Source organism: Schistocerca gregaria, chromosome 3 (assembly GCF_023897955.1).
Source record: "Schistocerca gregaria isolate iqSchGreg1 chromosome 3, iqSchGreg1.2, whole genome shotgun sequence".
In the NCBI taxonomy this organism is placed as follows: Eukaryota; Metazoa; Arthropoda; class Insecta; order Orthoptera; family Acrididae; genus Schistocerca; species Schistocerca gregaria.
Genome location: NC_064922.1, coordinates 902,006,486 through 902,024,783, shown reverse-complemented (window position 1 = coordinate 902,024,783; position 18,298 = coordinate 902,006,486). Strand labels below are relative to the sequence as shown.

The following is an 18,298-nucleotide window of genomic DNA, read 5'->3' as shown; positions in this document are numbered from 1 at the left end:
AATTCGAAATGGTCCCACAATGATTAAGGTCGGACGACGGGAATTAACAGAATGGTAGGCGGAGCTTGACGCATGGGACATTCCATTTCGTAAATCTGTAGGACACTCAATTTTCCGAGATCCACAGTGTCTAAGGATACCAAATTTCAGGCGTTGCCCCTCTCCACGGACAGTGCTAGCAGACCAGCAACACTGCGAGAAACAGCTATAGAAATCAATGTGGGGCGTACAGCGAACGTTTCTGGGTCAGGGCAGTGGGCGAAATTTGGCGTTGATGGCCTATAGCAGCAAATGACAGACACGAGCGACTTTGCTAACAGCTCTACATCGCCTGCACCACCTCTCCAGGGGTCGTGGCCATATCGGTTGGACCCTAGACGATTCGAAATCCATGGCGTGATCAGATGATTCCCGATTTCAGTTGGTAAGAGCGGATGGAAGGTCGAGGGTGACGCAGACTCTACGAAACTGTGGACACAAGTTGTCATCTAGACACTGTGGAAGCTGGCGATGACTCCATAATGGTGTGGGCTGGATTTACATGGAGTGGACTGGGTCCTCTAATCCAACTGAACTGATCATTGACAGGAAATGGTTACGTTCGGCTACTTGGAGCCAATTTGCAGGCATTCATGGACTCCATGTTTCCAAACAAAAATATTATATCAACCAGGCCCAATTGTTCGCGAATGGTTTAAAGAACATTCTGGACAATTCGAGTGAAAGATCTGGCAACCCAGATCGCCAGAGATGAATCCCATGGGACATGGTCGACAGGTTAGTTCGTGTACAAAATTCTGCAATGACAACGCTTTTGCGTTTATGGACGGCTATAGTGGCAGCACGGCTCATTATTTCTGCAGGGGTTCTCCAACGACTTAACGAGTCCATGCCACGTTAAGATGCTGCTCTAAGGTGGACAAAAGAAAGTCCGACACGACATTAGGAGGTATCCCACGACTTTCTTCACTTCAGCGGACGTGAATTTCGCTGTCCCTTTAGTTTTTGTCTTCTCAGTGTATTTTTCATTAGTTCCAGTGGAAGAATTTTATTCAGGGACATTAATGAAAAAGAACAGAGAGGAGAAATATAAATAACATGCTTTTATTAAATGCACATTTACATTTATATACATAAATAATCTGATTTTTTTTCACTGGTTACATGCCATTTATAGTTGTAACCTGAATCTCGGAATGTTTTGAATGTTAACATCCTAGCTCGTACTTCTCAAATTCTACCTACTTCGCAGATACTATTTTAGTTTGTGCAAACCAAAGCCTAAAACACACCAACGAGTAATGCACATCACAGTGCCTACTATTCAACTTCTCTACGCTGCTGCTTGACATAGCAGGGTATCTCCCCTGGCATGGAGGGTGATCACTACAGCACTACAGGAAATGCACTATGCGCAAAAGGGAATCTGAAATAGACACATCAAGTAGTTCAGCAATTTGACTGAAGCCTGTAAAGGCTTCATAAGTTATCGCCTTCTTCTCATAAAATGATGATTCTATAAATCTATCTACAACACTTCCACAGCAGTAATATTTTCTATGTTCACGCACTAGTGTCTGGCAAACTAAATAACACAAATTGTGAATGCAGCTAAAACACACCTATGTGTACTTTAACAATGTTTATATTGTTTGATATATTTCAAGAATCATATCAGTGTTGTTTCCTCAAGTCAGTCATACTAGGCAAGATTAAGGCTGTTTTTAGGAAATGTACATGCTTCTAGTAACATTATCTAGAAACTAGATCTTACTGACATTGTGACTGCGACTGTATAACTGTAAACTGATAAACTGCTATCAAATTTCAAGGCAGTTACCAACCAAACTGGAAAAAATGGCTGCTTGCTGTCAAATAGTTAAGTTTGTTTTTGCCACTGTGTTTCCATGTATATCAGCAAAACTAGGAATTCTCTTCTTCACACTAAAATTTGAAGTTCAGAAGGATGCCCATTCAAAGCACCTATGAAAACGCCCACAGTCAATATGCCATTAGTAGAATCATAGTAGAGTAAAGTTTTATTGCACATAAACCCAGTAACCTACTCTCTGTACTATCCTGCAGTAAGTAACCTTGGAACCAATCAAGAACTCATAATGTATGTATTATGTTTCTCAGTGACATATGAAAAGAAGACTTCCTGGTTTAGACAAGGAAGTAATGATGTGTCAATAACAGAAAGTATTCTGGCCTCGTCTAATAATCAAGTGTGAGAAGTACAGAAGTTTTTTTTAACACAATTGTTCATTTTGGGAATGGTATTGGTTGACTGGCTATGGAGCCAAATTATAATGTTTTTTTTAATTTTCTAATAAATTGCAGAAAGTAGTTATTTGTCTAAGAACTCGTCGTCAGACGGCAGGAAGGGTAGGGCAAGGTAGTCCATGAGCGACTACAGCCAGAGACATCTTTTTCTCCGTAAGGCAGGCAACAGGATGCAGCATTTGAAAGCTGCTGCGATAGGGTAAGATATGTGAACTTCAGTAGAGTTTAAGTTACCAATTAACGTTGTGCCCTGGGAGCCACTTGCTAGACTAACATAATTAATGGAGCGAAGGTGAGTGGAGCGATGTTTTATCAAAGGTGTATTTCTTATATAAAACCATGAGTCTAGAAACATAACAACATTCAGAAAAGAATAAGCATTTATAAACATCTGTATTTCTGTTTCACCTACGTTGGTTCTTTGGACACATGAGTCAGATGAGGCTGTGGAGAAAAAATGCTTAAAATGAAATGAAATGACATAATGAGAAATGAAGAAATATGAGGAAAGGGCCAAAATTTAATGGAGATGATAAGAATAAGGAAAACATCACTGTTAGAAGACATACTGTGATAAAACTGCCTGCAATGAATAATGAACAACTGGAGGGAACAGAGCAAGGGCAAGAAGAAGGCTTGGAGTGGTGTATAACGTTAAAACTCAACGAAACTGTCAGCATATCAAGGAAAAGGCATAGGACAGAAAACGTTTTGAGAGCCTAGAGGTAGGTGTCTAAGAAGAAAACTAAGTTATGGGATCATGTGAACGTTTCTGGAATACTCTTATGTACTGGTCATTTGTTCATCTTCAGAAATGACTGTACCTGTCACTTAGTAATTACTATGGCGGATGAAATTCTGAAATGTAAATTTTCCTCTCCAGTGGTGACACAGTTTATCATTATCTATCGCCATAGGGTGGAACGGTTATTGACATGCCATTGTTTCTTTATGGCTTGTCTTAGATTTCCATTTGAACTGTTTCAAATGAACTGTATTGGCGAGTGTTTCCCAGCACAATTTACATTTCACCGTACGCATTTTCCCAAGAAAGAAACATCGATATTTAAAAAGAAAGAATGAACAAATTTAACAGAGGGGCAAAGAGAGTTATTACATGTCTCTATCCTAATACTGAATTTCTCTTTGGGAGAGTTATACATGAGGCGGAAATCTATAGTATTTCACGGCTGGTCGTCATTGTCTACAGGGTATTCAAGGTGCTTGCAGAAGCATGGATGCAAAGGAAACAATGTCACAACAGTAAATAGGTAAAAATGTGTGTACAAATAAATTTTCTGACTGGCTTTGCAAGAATGACCTCCATGAGAAAATGAGTTTCTTTTTCCAAGGGACATCTAATTTCAAACTGGCTACGTCGCTGTGGACACAAATCTACATCAAATTCCATACACAACTGCTTAAGTTAGAAAACAATGGAAAATTGTTTGCAACTAGAGGAAGAATAAAATTTGAGACAAGTTTTGCTAGAGTATATTTCTTATCAGTAGTGAGAGAAAGTTACAAGCAGACAACAGTCTTTGAATTGGATAGTCACATTACAGGAAGAGGCAGTGAGTGTTTGAGAATTACTGCTCCTACGTGTGTTTCGATTACAGTTCAGCACAAACGATTGGAATGTGTCTGTTCCACCAAGGGAAAAAATATGCTGAGTGACTGAAGGAAAGCAATTTCAAGCAACTCAGAGAAATAAACTTTGATCCTATCATTATATTTGTGTATCTCCCTCATGTTAAACATGTGTTCTAGTTGCTTGTAATGCATAAACAGAGCAATACTGACACGTAAAATAGAAGAATTTATACCTTTAAGTTCCATGATGGCTAATTAATGGAAATAAAAACAGTTCTGTAGTGTCTGGTAAGGTGCTCACCAAGAATTGTATTTCTCTTGAACTGATGAAAAAGCTGCTCCTAAAAGTTGTACTCCGTAGAGTGTGTTAAGTTGGTGATACTAATCATAGTGCCACCAAACATTTTCGATTGTTCTTCGATCGACTAATGAAATATACCTGTCTTATGACCAACTCATGTTTCAGTTTCCAGAGCAAATCATTCACAACATGTCACTCCTAAAGATTAAAGTAATAGTAAAAGAATTTTATGATAAAAATGTTCCTTCCTGAAACATTGGTCTTCGTATTTCCAGTGCATAGCAGAAAAACTGAACAAGCACCTTCTAGTATCAAGAGGGAATGATAAATGGACTACCCACAGGGCACATAAGAGGCAATTTCTCTTACTACCAAATTTCAATTTGGAAATAAATCCAATCCTAATCTCTGACGAATATCGGCCAAATTGTTTCAAGTTTAAATACGTGAAGTAGTCAAAATGTTTTACATACCAGAAGCAATGAGTATTTACCTTCTCATAATGCCACAAAAAGTACAGATGTAAGTTAGGTTCAAGGACTTTTCAATACCATTATGAAATGAGAACTGTATTGAGAATTCCAATAGAGCTTATTTCACAACCGGACGATATTTCACATCAGAAGCAAAAGCCTCATAAGATCTGGGTAGTAGAAACCAGCCATTTCGTTTATCGCCGCCAAGATCGTGAAACAATCCAGCATGCTGTGATAAACCTCGTCACTAATTTAGTGCCATCTTCAGTTCTCAAATTACCACAAGTTCAATATGATACATAACAACTGTAGTACTAACATGTATAAGATGATAAACGCTCTCAAGATGAAATGTCGGCATGTAATGTTTCATACGTAACGAGTTTGGTACATTTTGCCGGAAAAATTGGGTGTGTCGCCAAAGTCTTGGTTCTTTAGCAGCGAGCATGTCCCAGCGTTCCCGGGTTCTTACAACAATACGATCGGCTGTTTCCGGAGTTAAGCGTCCAAGATGGTCGGTGCAGGCGAATCGCAGGCAGTCGACGGGGTCTACTTCTCGTCGAAGGGCGTCCTGACGAAGTAGGTGGTGAGCGTGCCCTTGCCCTTGACGAAAGTCGGCCCACGACACTCGCAGTCGTATCCGGCGGCCATCAGGATCTTCGCCGTATCTTCCGTCACCTGAGGACACCACAGGACAGCCTCATTAAAAACACTGCAATGCAGCCACACTCCAGCGACATACATGCTGAGCGAGACTGTCGCCCCGCACAAGTAGAAAAGGCAGTCATAAATTTGTAATTATCACCCGAAAATTGTTTTATTTATTTGTTTGCAGGTACATTTCTGCAGCTTGTACTTTAGGTACATATAGAAGGCCCTTCGCCACTGTACCACAGCACACTGCTAGAAGAGCCAACGGAACGGCGCAGCCCATAGATGAAATAAACTTCACGGTTTTCAAAAATGCAACACCCTGAAGGAAGTATCCAGATCAGGTGAAGTTTGCAGTATGTGTTTGCGGCGATGAGGGTTTTTTTTTTTTTTTTCATTAAACGGGGTGGGTGACCAGCCGCCTGTGGGTATATGGCTGGTCCTTTTTTTACCACAAAAAATACTTGTTTGATATATCAAAAAAGTATTTCTGGTCTCTTAGCCGTGATGAGTGGCCGCAAGTTTGTTAGCTTCCGGCCTGGTCTCTTAGCCATGATGAGTGGCCGCAAGTTTGTTAGCTTCCGGCCACACTCGATGTTGCCCGTCCCTGCCACGTGGAGGCGGACCAGTTTCTGCGATGATCACCTTTATCTTTTATTCTTGAGTGATATAACATTTCTATGTGCAAGCTTTAACAGTTTAGATACAATTTGGAATTAAATCTCGACGTGTTTTACGAAAAATGCTTTAAAATAAAGAAAGGAAACAAATTAAAGAAAATCATGCAGAGAATTCTTAATCTAACGTATCTGCTATACTTAACCAAATGAACTTTGAAATGAAAGTTTGATTTGTGGATTTGTGAGGGTAGTGGAGAGGTTGTGGAGGTGTTCGGGAAATGGTATCTGACTCTCCCCGTCTATCCAACAGGGGATGGAGGGCTCGGACTGTACTTCGAGCCATCCATTCCCTGCCCGCATCGCACGTTTAAAGCGTTATTCGTAATTGACTGTGTTGGGTTGGTGCTTAGCTAACCAAGATTCTTGGTGTTGAGAGTCGTCATTGAGTTTGAGTGAATGACATTTTGTTGCTTTTTTCCGGAATCTGTGTTTTCCCCAACATCTGTATCATTCTCTTCATCGGAGCTGGTAGTCTCCCACGGTTCCGTTTGAGGGATGCCCGCGATTAGCATTTCAGCACAGGCGCACATCACAGCCGCCGGTAACGCCACCTACAAGCGATGTATAAAAGGGCAACGGACGGCCGTGTGGCCGTATTGGAACTGCCCGTTGTTTTGCGTAGGCAGCTTCGGTAGAAGCCGGTGATCGTGTCGGACGGAACACAAAGCAACTGTAATCACCGAATGCAGGAGGGAACGACAGACCGATGGGACCCACCTCGTTGCGCCACTAGACGCGACGGGCATATTGTGTGCGCGGCAGTGATGGATCTCTCTGACACATCGCGAACCGTGTAACAACAAATTCTGACTGTTGCACGATAAGCATGTCCGCGCCTACCATTGAGGCCTCATTTGCAGCAGAGAGGACTGTCCGGGAGACGTTCATTGCTGCGTTTACCACTAAGCCAACGCCACAGGCGTTTGCACCGGGGATGGTGCAGTGAACGACGGTCATGAACAGCGAATGGAACGACACTGTTTTTACGAAGAATCTCGATTCTGCCTGGGCCACCACTATGGTCGGACTAGAGTCTGGACACACCGTAGTGAAGTACTGTTGAACTGTTACCTTATGCACCACCATACTGGCCCCGCACCCGTATTGTATGTTGCGCTGGTATTCCAATCCTGCACCCCTCCCCTCCCCCTACTAACGCACTGCCAGTACGCTAACCAGCCAGCGTTACATCTCTGAAGTGTTGGAACCTGTTGTCCTCCCATACATGCGGAGCTTGGCGACGGCCACATTTATACAAAGTAATGTATGGCCACACGTGGAATGGAATGTTCAGGAGTTTTTCGTCGCCCATCGGATTGCATTTCTACCTTGGGCTCCCCATTCTCCCATCTCTCGCCTATCGAAAACGTTAGGTAGATTATTGGCCTACGATACACCACCCGCTGCTACACCACATCAACTGGGACAGTATGTGGAAGCAGCATGGGCTGCTACACCCCAGCAACATCCAGAGCCTCTTTGGTTCAATGCCGAGGCGTGTAGCATTGGTTATAGGCAGCAATTTTGGCAGCAATATTGATTTAATCATCTTCCTCACTTCTCATGGGATGTACACTCCTGGAAATGGAAAAAAGAACACATTGACACCGGTGTGTCAGACCCACCATACTTGCTCCGGACACTGCGAGAGGGCTATACAAGCAATGATCACACGCACGGCACAGCGGACACACCAGGAACCGCGGTGTTGGCCATCGAATGGCTGGTAGCATGCCGCGACAGCGTGGACGTGAACCGTATGTGCAGTTGACGGACTTTGAGCGAGGGCGTATAGTGGGCATGCGGGAGGCCGGGTGGACGTACCGCCGAATTGCTCAACGCGTGGGGCGTGAGGTCTCCACAGTACATCGATGTTGTCGCCAGTGGTCGGCAGAAGGTGCACATGCCCGTCGACCTGGGACCGGACCGCAGCGACGCACGGATGCACGCCAAGACCGTAGGATCCTACGCAGTGCCGTAGGGGACCGCACCGCCACTTCCCAGCAAATTAGGGACACTGTTGCTCCTGGGGTATCGGCGAGGACCATTCGCAACCATCTCCATGAAGCTGGGGTACGGTCCCGAACGCCGTTAGGCCGTCTTCCGCTCACGCCCCAACATCGTGCAGCCCGCCTCCAGTGGTGTCGCGACAGGCGTGAATGGAGGGACGAATGGAGACGTGTCGTCTTCAGCGATGAGAGTCACTTCTGCCTTGGTGCCAATGACGGTCGTATGCGTGTTTGGCGCTGTGCAGGTGAGCGCCACAATCAGGACTGCATACGACCGAGGCACACAGGGCCAACACCCGGCATCATGGTGTGGGGAGCGATCTCCTACACTCGCCGTACACCTCTGGTGATCGTCGAGGGGACACTGAATAGTGCACGGTACATCCAAACCGTCATCGAACCCATCATTCTACCATTCCTAGACCGTCAAGGGAACTTGCTGTTCCAACAGGACAATGCACGTCCGCATGTATCCCGTGCCACCCAACGTGCTCTAGAAGGTGTAAGTCAACTACACTGGCCAGCAAGATCTCCGGATCTGTCCCCCAATGAACATGTTTGGGACTGGATGAAGCGTCGTCTCACGCGGTCTGCACGTCCAGCACGAGCGCTGTTCCAACTGAGGCGCCAGGTGGATATGACATGGCAAGCCGTTCCACAGGACTACATCCAGCATCTCTACGATCGTCTCCATGGGAGAATAGCAGCCTGCATTGCTGCGAAAGATGGATATACACTGTACTAGTGCTGACATTGTGCATGCTCTGTTGCCTGTGTCTATGTGCCTGTGGTTCTGTCAGTGTGATCATGTGATGTATCTGACCCCAGGAATGTGTCAATAAAGTTTCCCCTTCCTGGGACAATGAATTCACGGTGTTCTTATTTCAATTTCCAGGAGTGTATTTTCAATCATGTGTCTTTGCACAACATGCAATCTCCAAAATCAACCTGGATGTGATTCTCCACCCCTTCTTCGTACAGCATTCTGATTGGCTAGCAGTATAGAAATGTGCTGAGCTATTTCCTTTTAGTTCCTGTAGTGGCGTGCTTTGGTACTGTGGTACGAAGATTTCCATGTGGTTCACGACTCCATACATGTACGTGCAAATACACAAAATAATCGTTAGGTAACATCATTCTTTCGAGGTGTTAATTACTTCTTTATGACTGCCCTCACACAGTGTGCTTAAAAAAGATTCAAATGGTTCAAATGGCTCTAAGCAATATGGGGCTTAACATCTGAGGTCATCAGTCCTCTAGACTTAGAACTACTTAAACCTAATTGACCTAAGGATATCACACACATCCGTGCCCGAGGAAGGATTCGAACCTGTGACCGTAGCAGCAGCGCGATTCCGGACTGAAGCTCCTAGAACCGCTCGACCACAGCGGCCAACTAAAATGATTCGCCCTATTTCATATATAGGGTGTTCCGAAACTGTTCGTCCAAATTAATACAGGAGATAAACAACGCCATAACAAATACATTTTGTGAAGGAACATATGGTCTTTGAAGTCAGCTTGTGATGTTAGGGAACCTGTTTTTAATTTTTTTGGCGTAAATTGTTGTGCCGGTGTCGCTGAATAGGAATGTTTACTGACATTCTAATAACCACATTTCGCATGTTTGGGCACATGTGAATCAGCTAGATACTCGCCTTCATGCTCATCAATAGCGATTCGGTGTTTTCGGTACTGTTCTTGGTGATAGGTTGAATGGACCATACTTTCTTCCATTCCGCCTCAACGGAATTAGATATTGCAGCTTCGTAGAATATGCCTTGCCAGAGCTGCTGGAGGATGTACCTGTGAATGTCAGACAATTGATGTACTCCCAGCACTATGGGGTGCCACCCTATTTCAGCACTGCTGGGAGGAATCGTCTGTGATCCACTTTCGCGAATCAATGGATCGGCCAAGGCGGCCCTATGGCTTAGCCACCCAGTCACTTGACCTCACGTGTCTGGATTTCTGCCTCTGCGGGCATATGGAGCAGGTGGTGTGTGAAACCGTTGTGGAAACAGAATTGTCGGCCTCGTTGTATCATTGGGGACATGCCAGGAGTCTTCGAATGGGCGTGCGACTATCAGAGGTCCGACGATACGCTGCGTGACGCAGCCAAACGGTCTCGCACCATTCGAGCAGTTCCTCTGAATGACACTGCTGTAATTAGCGTGCTCGACTACCTTCTGTGTAAATCGTTCCTGGCATCAGAAACTGACGCCAGAGACCGTATGTACCACAACTGATTATATTTTTTTCCGATGTTCTCTACCTTCTGTATTACACCACTGGCCATTAAAATTGCTACACCAAGAAGAAATGAAGATGATAAAGAGGTATTCGTTGGACAAATATATTATACTAGAACTGACATGTCACTACATTTTCACGCCATTTGGGTGCATGGATCCTGAGAAATCAGTACGCAGAACAACCACCTCTGGCCGTAATAACGGCTTTGATACGCCTGGGCATTGAGTCAAACAGAGCTTGGATGGTGTGTACAGGTACAGCTGCCCATGCAGCTTCAACACGATACTACAGTTAATCAAGAATAGTGAATGGCGTATTGTGACGAGGCAGTTGCTCGGCCACCATTGACCAGACGTATTCTATTGGTGAGAGAGATGAAGAATGTGCTGGCCAGGGCAGCAGTCGAACATTTTCTGTATCCAGAAAGGCCCGTACAGGACCTGCAACATGCGATCGTGCATTATGCTGCTGAAATGTAGGGTTTCGCAGGGATCGAATGAAGGTTAGAGCCACGGGTCGTAACACATCTGAAATGTAACGTCCAGTTTTCAAAGTGCCGTCAATGCGAACAACAGGTGGCCGAAACGTGTAACCAATGGCACCCCATACCATCACGCCAGGTGGTACGCCAGTATGGCGATGACGAATACACGCTTCTAATGTGCGTTCACCGCGATGGATGCGACCATCATGATGCTGTAAACAGAACATGGATTCATCCGAAAGAATGACGTTTTGCCATTCGTGCACCCAGGTTCGTCGTTGAGTACACCATCGCAGGCGCTCCTGTCTGTGATGCAGCGTCACGGGTAACCGCAGCCACGGTCTCCGAGCTGATAGTCCATGCTGCTGCAAACGTCTTCGAACTGTTCGTGCAGATGGTTGTTGCCTTGCAAACGTCCCCATCTGTTGACTCACGGATGGAGACGTGGCTGCACGATCCGTTACAGCCATGCGGATAAGATGCCTGTCATCTCGACTGCTAGTGATGCGAGGCAGTTGGGATCGAGCACGGCGTTCCGTATTACCCTCCTGAACCCACCGATTCCATATTCTGCTAACAGCCACTGGATCTCGACCAACGAGAGCAGCAATGTCGCGATACGATAAACCGCAATCGCGATAGGCTACAATCCGGCCTTTATCAAAGTTGGAAAGGTGATGGTAATCATTTCTCGTCCTTACACGAGGCATCACAACGTTTCACCAGGCAACGCCGGTCAACTGCTGTTTGTGTACGAGAAATCGGTTGTAAAACTTTTCTCGTGTCAGCATGTTGTAGGTGTCGCCACCGGCGCCAACCTTGTGTGAATGCTCTGAAAAGCTAATCATTTGCATATCGCAGCATCTTCTTCCTGTCGGTTAAATTCCGCATCTGTAACACGTAATCTTCGCGGTGTAGCAATTTTAATGGCCAGTAGTGTAATTTGGACGAATAATTTCCGAACTTCCTGTATACATCACACATAAATGAAGATAGGAACTTGGAGCGAATTTTAACTGGGACATGGCAACTAAAAGTTTATTTTGGCGCGAGATGTATCAAATAGCCTATCCATGTGGTTGTCGGTAGGGTCTCCCTGTCGCAGCCAGTTCTTTCAGTCTGTCGATCATTACTCAACGTGCGCCGTGTCGAGATGGCGATAAAACAGCGACAACAGGCGCTTTGCGTTTTCAGTTTCAACAGGTGTAGTGACGTTGCAACTGTGCGCCTTTTTGTCGTCGAGAATGAGGCGCCTTCTCCAGCGTGATGGTCATAAGGATCGAGCGCTGCGCCATCGATCACAAACGTCGCCTCTTACTGCAGTACGTGAATTTTTTCTGGACGTTTGGAAATATGCAGTCTGCATTTCTCCTCTTCCAGCAACTTTGAAGAAATGCGTCCCCACATAGCAACATGAGCTCGAAGAAATATGGGACGTGACTATTGCCTGGATGTTTCTAGCGTTTCTAGTGAAGGACACACGGAAAGGTGGATACAAACGTACCCGTAATCAGCATTAATGAGGACAAGGATAGGTTAACATAGATTCGTGCGTCTGTGAAGAGATCTATGTGAGAAGCATACAAGTACCACCGTCATACATTAACAAAAATCTGGCAGAGAACCCCAGAAAATTATTTTCGTATGTAAACTCGCTAAGGGGGTCTAAGTCCCTAATCAACTAATCTGGCGTGGCAGTTGACGACAGAAAAGCGAAAGCCGTTGAAGAAATCCTTCACACAGGAGAATCGTACAAACTATCGTCATGTGACCATTGGACAGACTCCCGTATGGACGATATACTAATAAGCATCATTCGCGTAATGAAACCACTGAATGATTTGAAAGAAAATAAATCGCCAGGTCCGGATGGATTGCCAGTTAGATTTTACAAAGAGTACTTTATAGCATTCGCCCATTACCTAGCTAGCATTTATCGTGAATCTCTCGCGCAGCACAAATTCCCAAACGACTGGAAAAAGACGCAGGTGACTCCCATATCTAAGAAGGGTAAAAGAATGGACCCACATAATTACACACCAATATCCCAAACTTAGGTCTGCTGCAGAATCGTTGAACATATTCTCAGTTCGAATATAATAAACTTTCTTGAAACTGAGAAGCTTATGTCCACGAGTCAGCATGGTTTTAGAAAGCATCGCTCATGCGAAACTCAGCTTGCCCTTTTCTCACATGATATACTTGGAACTACGGATGAAAGGCAACCGGCGGATTCCATGTTTCTAGGTTTCCGAAAAGTATTTGACACGGTACTCCACTGCAGGCTGTCAATGAAGGGACGAACCTATGGAATAAGTTCACATGTATGCGACTGCGTCGAAGACCTCTTAAGTAACACAACTCATTATGTTGTCCTCGACGGGGAGTGTTCATCAGAGACAAGGGTACCGTCAGGAGGGTCCCAGGAAAGTGCGATAGGACCGCTGTTGTTCACTGTACAAATAAATGATTTGGCGGACGTGTGGCGCGGGGGGCATCAATCTGCAGTTGTCTGCTGACGATGCTGTGGTGTACGGTAAGATGTCGAAGCTGAGTGTCTGTAGAAGATACAAGACGACTTGGACAAAATTTCTAGTTGATGTGACGAGTGGTAGTTAGCTCTAAATGTAAGTTAATACTGACGAGTAGGAAAAACAAACCTGTAATGTTCGGTTACAGCAGTCGTTTCTATATCTCTGAAATGAAATAGAACGAGCGTGTGAGAACTGCGGTAGGGAAGCCGAATGATCGGCTTTGGTGTATTGGGACAAGTTTAGGAAAGAGTGGTTCACCTGTAAAGGAGAGCGCTTATACGGCGCTGGTGCGACATGTTCTTAAATACTGCTCGTGTGTTTCAGATCCGTATCAGCTCGGATTGAAGGAACACATCGAAGTAAGTCAGAGGCGGGCTGCTAGAGTTGTTACCGATAGGTTCGAACAATACGTAAGTATTATGGAAATGCTTCGGGAACTGAACTGGAAATCCTGGAAGGAAGGCGACGTTCTTTTCGAGAAACACCATTGACAAAATTTAGAGAAAAGGGATTTGAAACTGACTGAAACGATTCGTGCCATCAATATACACTGCGCGTAAGGACCACGAACATAGGACTCAAGGCTCATACCGAGCCAAAGAAGCATTCGTTCTTCGCTCGGTCTATTTGCGATCGGAACAGGAAAGGAAATGGCTAGTAGTGATACAGGTAATCTCCGCCACGCACTGTACAGTGGTTTGCGGAGTATGTGTGTAGATGTATAGCTACAACATGATCGTATGTGCAAACATGTCAGAGATATATTCTTGTAAGATCGGATGTAAATGAAAACTTTGTTCTTCCGTGCGTAGGTTAAAATACTCACCAAGCTTCAATCTTCATTCATTTACAAGATACAGTCTTGTGGAATCAGATGATTCTTTTTGAAACACATAATACTTCAGATTCCTTAACATAGATGTAAATTAAACAATGCATTTCTTTACTCATATATATGACAAATTATTTGTAAATTATAGAGTGCAGCAATCAGTCGTCCTTTTTAGATTTTATTATGCAAATCCACATTTCGGCTAGTAGCTAGCGATTCTCAATGCCTATTTTTTATTCTCAATGCATGTAAAACCCTGTTGTGCGGGCTTCAGTCACACCCGAACAACAGGCACTTACATCCATTGAGAATAAAAAATAGCTCATTGAGAATGGGTAGCTACTAGCCGAATTGCATAATTTGCATAATAAAATCTAAAAAGGACTACTGACTGTTGCACTCTATCATTTATGCCACATACAGTCGCCGAGTGCCTCCAGTTTCCGAATGGATGGTAACCTGATGAAAAATTATTACTATTTGTTAAGACGATTGTGTGAACCGTGTTACTCTCATTAAGCGAAGTCAGTCACGTAGTCAAGAAATGATCGTTGGGCACTGATCCGGGCAACTCACATTGGCACCCTGGCAAAGTCGTCGTGATCTGTAAGCAACCTCGTCTGTGTGTGGCTGCATTTTCCAACCAACCAACGTCTGCCACTTGTTTTACCTACGACTGAGCACATGTGAACATTCCCTTGCACATGCCTACAGATTGTTACATCAATGTGTTTACATGAGCTGACTAATTCAAATTGTGAGTCATTGATGTTGTAATCATAGGATGCAACCTTCTATGGTTTTCTAAACGCAGAGGTTTTCATAGACGAACTTTTAACACAATAGCCAGTCTTCGTGCAAATTTGAAATCTTACCAATATTTGGCTGAATATTTGTGCAATCTTTCTTTATTGTACTTCTGTAGCAATACCTGCCTCAATTACGAAATGTCTCAGGTACCTGTTAACATCTTGTACCATGCCAGTAATATACAACACATAAAGCAAAGGTCAAACTTCCTTAATGTAGACCTGAAGTTATTTCTACATCTGTCGATTACACTCTATTACAGATAACATGCTGCGACTTGCCTACCAGTAAACCCTAGTCCAATCCCCCTTTTTGTTTCACACCTTAAACGACCGTACTTCCGTTAAAAAGTTTTTCCAAAGTCAAGAAAAACTGCACCTACTTGACTGCCGTATCGGTTGGCATGGAGGAGTTAATCTTGTTTGAGATACCACAGCTTGAGCTGGCACTGTGCAGCGCCCTCTCGGTCGCGATACTTGCCTGTATGCGGCCCATGATGCCGCAGCTGTCCATGCGTGAGGCGACGTTGACGGTGTTGCCCCAGATGTCGTACTGCGGCTTCTGAGCGCCCACCACGCCTGCGATCACTGGTCCGTGGTTCAGACCTGTGGCACACCACAGTACACGTAAACTGCTGGGCTCTGCACGACTCACACAACACAATCTCTTTTTATACTAATGATAGGGGAAGGATTACTGTGTGACATCAGTATGACGCTTGTTGCTGCATCATTAGATGACAGAACGATCATTTAATGAAAGAGTAAGACTAATGCGACCACCCGTCAAATGCCTAGATAAGCACCTATTGCAGCTCGAACGTGCAGAAAGAGTGTCAGTGAGGTTCAGGGCCGTACCGACAGGGACGTGGAGCCACGTTGACTGCAGAGCCGCAGTCAGCTCCGCTAGGTTTCACGGTTGAAGATCCATGTCACGAACTGCCTGATCGAGGTGGTCCTACGGATTCTCGACTATGTTTAAATCCGAGGGGTTTGGTGGACAGCGGACTATGTTAAACTCATCCTCACGCTCTTTGAATTACGCAAGCGCACTGGGAACTATGCAACATGTCGCATTGTCCTCCTGATACCCTCATGCTCATAAATGAAGGATAATTGCAGAACGTCGTGCCACACAACGTGGCACTACACAAAACTGGCGCTAATAGCACAGGCACATAGGGAACACACACGACACAGTAAGTCCACGGTATTGATGATCAGCTGAAAAAATCGACCCGAAACACATCTGCTACGGAACACCGCTGTTTCCTGCGCATGTACCCCGATGACCACCATGCACACGTACATAGGCGGCCAACGGGTTGCCACACTCTGGATCAGGTGGTCGAGCAGCTGCTGGGGTATAGCCTCCCATTCTTGCACCAATGGCTGTCGGAGCTCCTCAAGTGCCCTAGGGGTTTGATGACGTGAAGCGATACGTCGACTGAGAGTATCCCAGACGTTCTCGATGGGGTTTAGATCTGGAGAACAGGCAGGCCACTCCATTCGCCTAATATCTTCTGTTCCAAGGTACTCCTCCACGATGGCAGCTCGGTGGAGCCGTGCGTTATCATCCATCAGGACGAAGGTGAGACCCATTGCACCCCGCAAAAGGCGGACATACTGTTGAAAATGGCGTTCTGATATACCTGACATGTCATTTTACAGTTCCTCTGTCAAAGACATGAAGGGGTGTACGTGTACCAATCATAATCCCATCCCACACCATGAAACCACGACCTCCATACAGGTGCCTTTCAACGACATTAAGCGGTTGGTATCTGGTTCATGGTTCACGCCAGATGAAAACCCGGCGAGAGTCACTGTTCAGACTATACCTGGACTCGTCCGTGAACGTAACCTGCGACCACTGTTCCAATGACCATGTACTCTTTTCTTGACACCAGGCTTTACGGTCTCTCCTGTGACCAGGGTTCAGTGGAATGCACCTTGCAGGTCTCGGGGCGCATAAACCATGTCTTCTCAGTCGCCTGTAGACTGTGTGTCTGGAGACAGCTGTTCCAGTGGCTGCGGTAAGGTTTCAAGCAAGGCTACCTGCAGTACTCCGTCGCCGTCTGCGGGTACTGATAGTGAGGTATGGGTCTTCTGGTGGTGGTGTACACTGTGGATGTCCCGTACTGTACGCCTGGACACGTTTCCTGTCTGCTGGAATCGTTGCCATACTCTTGAGATCACACTTCGTGGCACACGGAGGGCCCGTGCTACGACCTGCTGTGTGTGGCCAGCCTGCAGTCGCCCTAGTATTCTACCCCTCATAACGTCATAATATGTGTTCTTTGAGCCATTTTCAATACACAGTCGCCATTAGGACGTCTGCACACTTACTCCCTGCACTGTACTCTGACATGCACCAACACATCTCTGCGTATGTGAACTGCTGCCAGCGCCACCGTGCGGCGACCGCAGGTCAAATGCACCGCATGGTCATACCTCTAGGTGATTTAAACCTGCAAACCGCCCACCAGAGCGTTGTTTCACCATGTATCAGCTTTATCCTTAATTTATGAGCCTGAGTACGGATGACATTGTGCTGAGAGAAAATCAGTTTTACGTAGTGGTGGACACGGTCATCTGGAAACGTCGCCAGTCGCCTCTCAGTGGACGACAGTTGCAGCGCTGGCGTGCAAATTCCAGCCCTTGTCTCCGATGAGCAGCAGTCAACACGGATCCAGGCCCGTCCTGCAGAGGGTCATACAACAGTTAGGCTCGTACCCAGTAACGTTCGGCGACTGGTTGTTGAGGAGACACTGTTGGTAGCCCCTTGGTTCATCTGGGTAGTCTATTTTTCAACAGTTGGACGTCTATTCGCCCTTTCAAATCTCCCCATCCATCGTTCGCTCCTGTCACCTATGGCATGTGCTGCACCGCAGTTGCCTTGGCGCCAGTTTGGATAGCTCCATTTTGCCACGCACAGTGTACTTTAACCACGTGTGCCGGGAACAGTTTACAGACTTAGCCGTTCTACTAGACAAATGCACGAGATAAGCGGCCAATGAAATTACTTTGCTACTATAATGGACCAATGATGATGTCGGAGAAAGTAAAATCTTTAACTAGCAGTTTTAGGAATAGAATAACGTAACACTGTAAGGTACTGTTGGGAATGTATTTTATTAAGTGACTGGTTTCGGTCAATGACTACTTTTCAGCAAAGTTTATGTTACCAGCTAGAGTTTCCTCTGAATAAAACGACGTCCTGGACGCTGTATGCTCCTTACAAGGTTTCCACTTTAGGTCAATCCACACGATTAATACACGATATTTTACTGTTGTTGCTGTTCACAGTGATTTATCTCAAATAGCCTAATCGGACATTAATGGCGCTGTCCTCGTATTAATAGACAGTATGTGACATTTAATTAC

The 18,298-nt window shown here is 45.3% G+C and overlaps 1 protein-coding gene across 1 annotated transcript in view; it reads right to left on the bottom strand.

Moving 5' to 3' along the window:
• Positions 1 to 1,085: 1,085 nt before the first annotated feature.
• LOC126355193 (adenylate cyclase type 2) overlaps positions 1,086 to 18,298 on the bottom strand; it is a 286,733-nt gene continuing 269,520 nt past the window's right edge. Inside the window, exons 18-19 of the mRNA XM_050005421.1 lie at positions 15,393 to 15,517; positions 1,086 to 5,334 (exon numbers count right to left, since the gene is read on the bottom strand). Of these exons, the coding sequence (XP_049861378.1) occupies positions 5,206 to 5,334; positions 15,393 to 15,517 (254 nt within the window). The 3' untranslated portion in view covers positions 1,086 to 5,205. The remainder of the gene's footprint in view (positions 5,335 to 15,392; positions 15,518 to 18,298) is intronic.